Consider the following 1,610-nt stretch of genomic DNA (forward strand, 5'->3'; position numbering starts at 1 on the left):
GGACAGAATCATGTGTTTGCATCACGTGTTACATGTCAGGTGTCTTTGGAGGACTATGAAGTGCAACAGCTTTGAGGTGGTCCTACATCTTACACTTTTCAGCATTGACTGCTCACAACAAGATCCATCAACATCACCGTGAAGACTTGGAGGAGCTTGTTGACATGACAGCATCCATTGATGGAGGACTTGATGAGATCCATGGAGGGTGAACAATTCAGTTGACTATTTTTCTGTTAGTTGTCATGGATGCTGAATTCAATGGAACATTTATAACTCTTGGTGGCTTTGTAGAAATGGACAAGTATAGATATCTGTACTTTGTCATCTTGTTGATGTTATATATTCTCATCCTCTGCACTAACTGCACCATTATATGTTTGATCTGGATCCACAGGGACCTTCATGAGCCTATGTACATTTTCATTGCCGCTTTGTCACTCAACTCTCTTTTGTTTAGCACTGTTATCTACCCTAAACTTTTCATTGACATCTTATCTCACAAACAGACCATTTCTTATTCTGCTTGTCTGTTTCAATATTTTCTTTACTATACATTTGCAGGATCAGACTTCTTACTGTTGTCAGCCATGTCTTATGACAGGTATGTGTCTATCTGCAAACCTCTGCATTATCCAACTATCATGGGGAAAAGAACTGTTATTGTCCTCTTGACTTTGGCCTGGTTTCTACCTGCATGTAAGGTTGCAGTGCCAACTGTGATTAATTCTCAACAAATTCTCTGCGACTTTACAACAAAAGGAATTTTATGTAACAATACAATGTTGAAGCTTCACTGTGTAAAATCAGCATTTCTTACCTTTTATGGTTTGTTTATCATGATGACTTCTGTTGTTGTTCCTGTGACTTTCATCCTTTTTACGTACATAAAGATATTTATAACAACTTATCACAGGTGTGTAGAATTTAAGAAAAAAGCTGCAGAGACATGTTTACCTCACCTGATGGTTTTATTCATCTTCCTTTGTTTAGTTTTATTTGATGTCGTCATAGCTCGTTTAGAGTCGGATCTTTCAAAAATTGTACGTCTTATAATGACCGTACAAGTACTTGTGTATAATCCTCTGTTCAATCCAATCATTTATGGAGTGAAAATGAAAGACATCTGGAAACACATCAAGAGATTGTTTTGTCAACTGGTGAACAAAATAATATGATCACACTTGTTATCATTGGAATCTTCATTTTCCTAAGTGATTCTTTAAAAAAGCCATTCACATCATCATATGGCGTTTATAAGATTTATACATGGAAGAAAAAGGAAACCCAGCGCTATGCTGTCGGACGTCATTTTATCTCAATAATTGTATTGCTTTTTCAATATTAAGTTATTGCAAGGTCAATATCCTGCATTTATTGATACATTATACAACGTGATTCAACTTCAACTTCTGTATTATTATTTTTTTTATCCACAATCCAGGCTGAAATTGTATTTCATTATATTGTGCATATGACAATTGGAAATATGTGTTTTACTCTTAGATTTGTATTTGAATTGTGCTTATTTTTTTGTTACTAATCTTTTTTTTCTTTCCATTTTTGCCTTCTTGTACAGTTCCACAAAGCACTTTTAATCGCAGGGCCAA

The 1,610-nt window shown here is 35.2% G+C and overlaps 1 protein-coding gene across 1 annotated transcript; it reads left to right on the forward strand.

The window, feature by feature from the left end:
* The first annotated feature begins 245 nt into the window (after nucleotides 1–245).
* LOC133537830 (olfactory receptor 10J4-like) lies at nucleotides 246–1,178 on the forward strand. Its single transcript, XM_061878903.1, has one exon. It carries the CDS (start codon nucleotides 246–248, stop codon nucleotides 1,176–1,178), a length of 933 nt encoding a protein of 310 aa, XP_061734887.1.
* Nucleotides 1,179–1,610: the final 432 nt, after the last annotated feature.

This window comes from Nerophis ophidion, linkage group LG19, assembly GCF_033978795.1.
Source record: "Nerophis ophidion isolate RoL-2023_Sa linkage group LG19, RoL_Noph_v1.0, whole genome shotgun sequence".
Classification (NCBI taxonomy): Eukaryota; Metazoa; Chordata; class Actinopteri; order Syngnathiformes; family Syngnathidae; genus Nerophis; species Nerophis ophidion.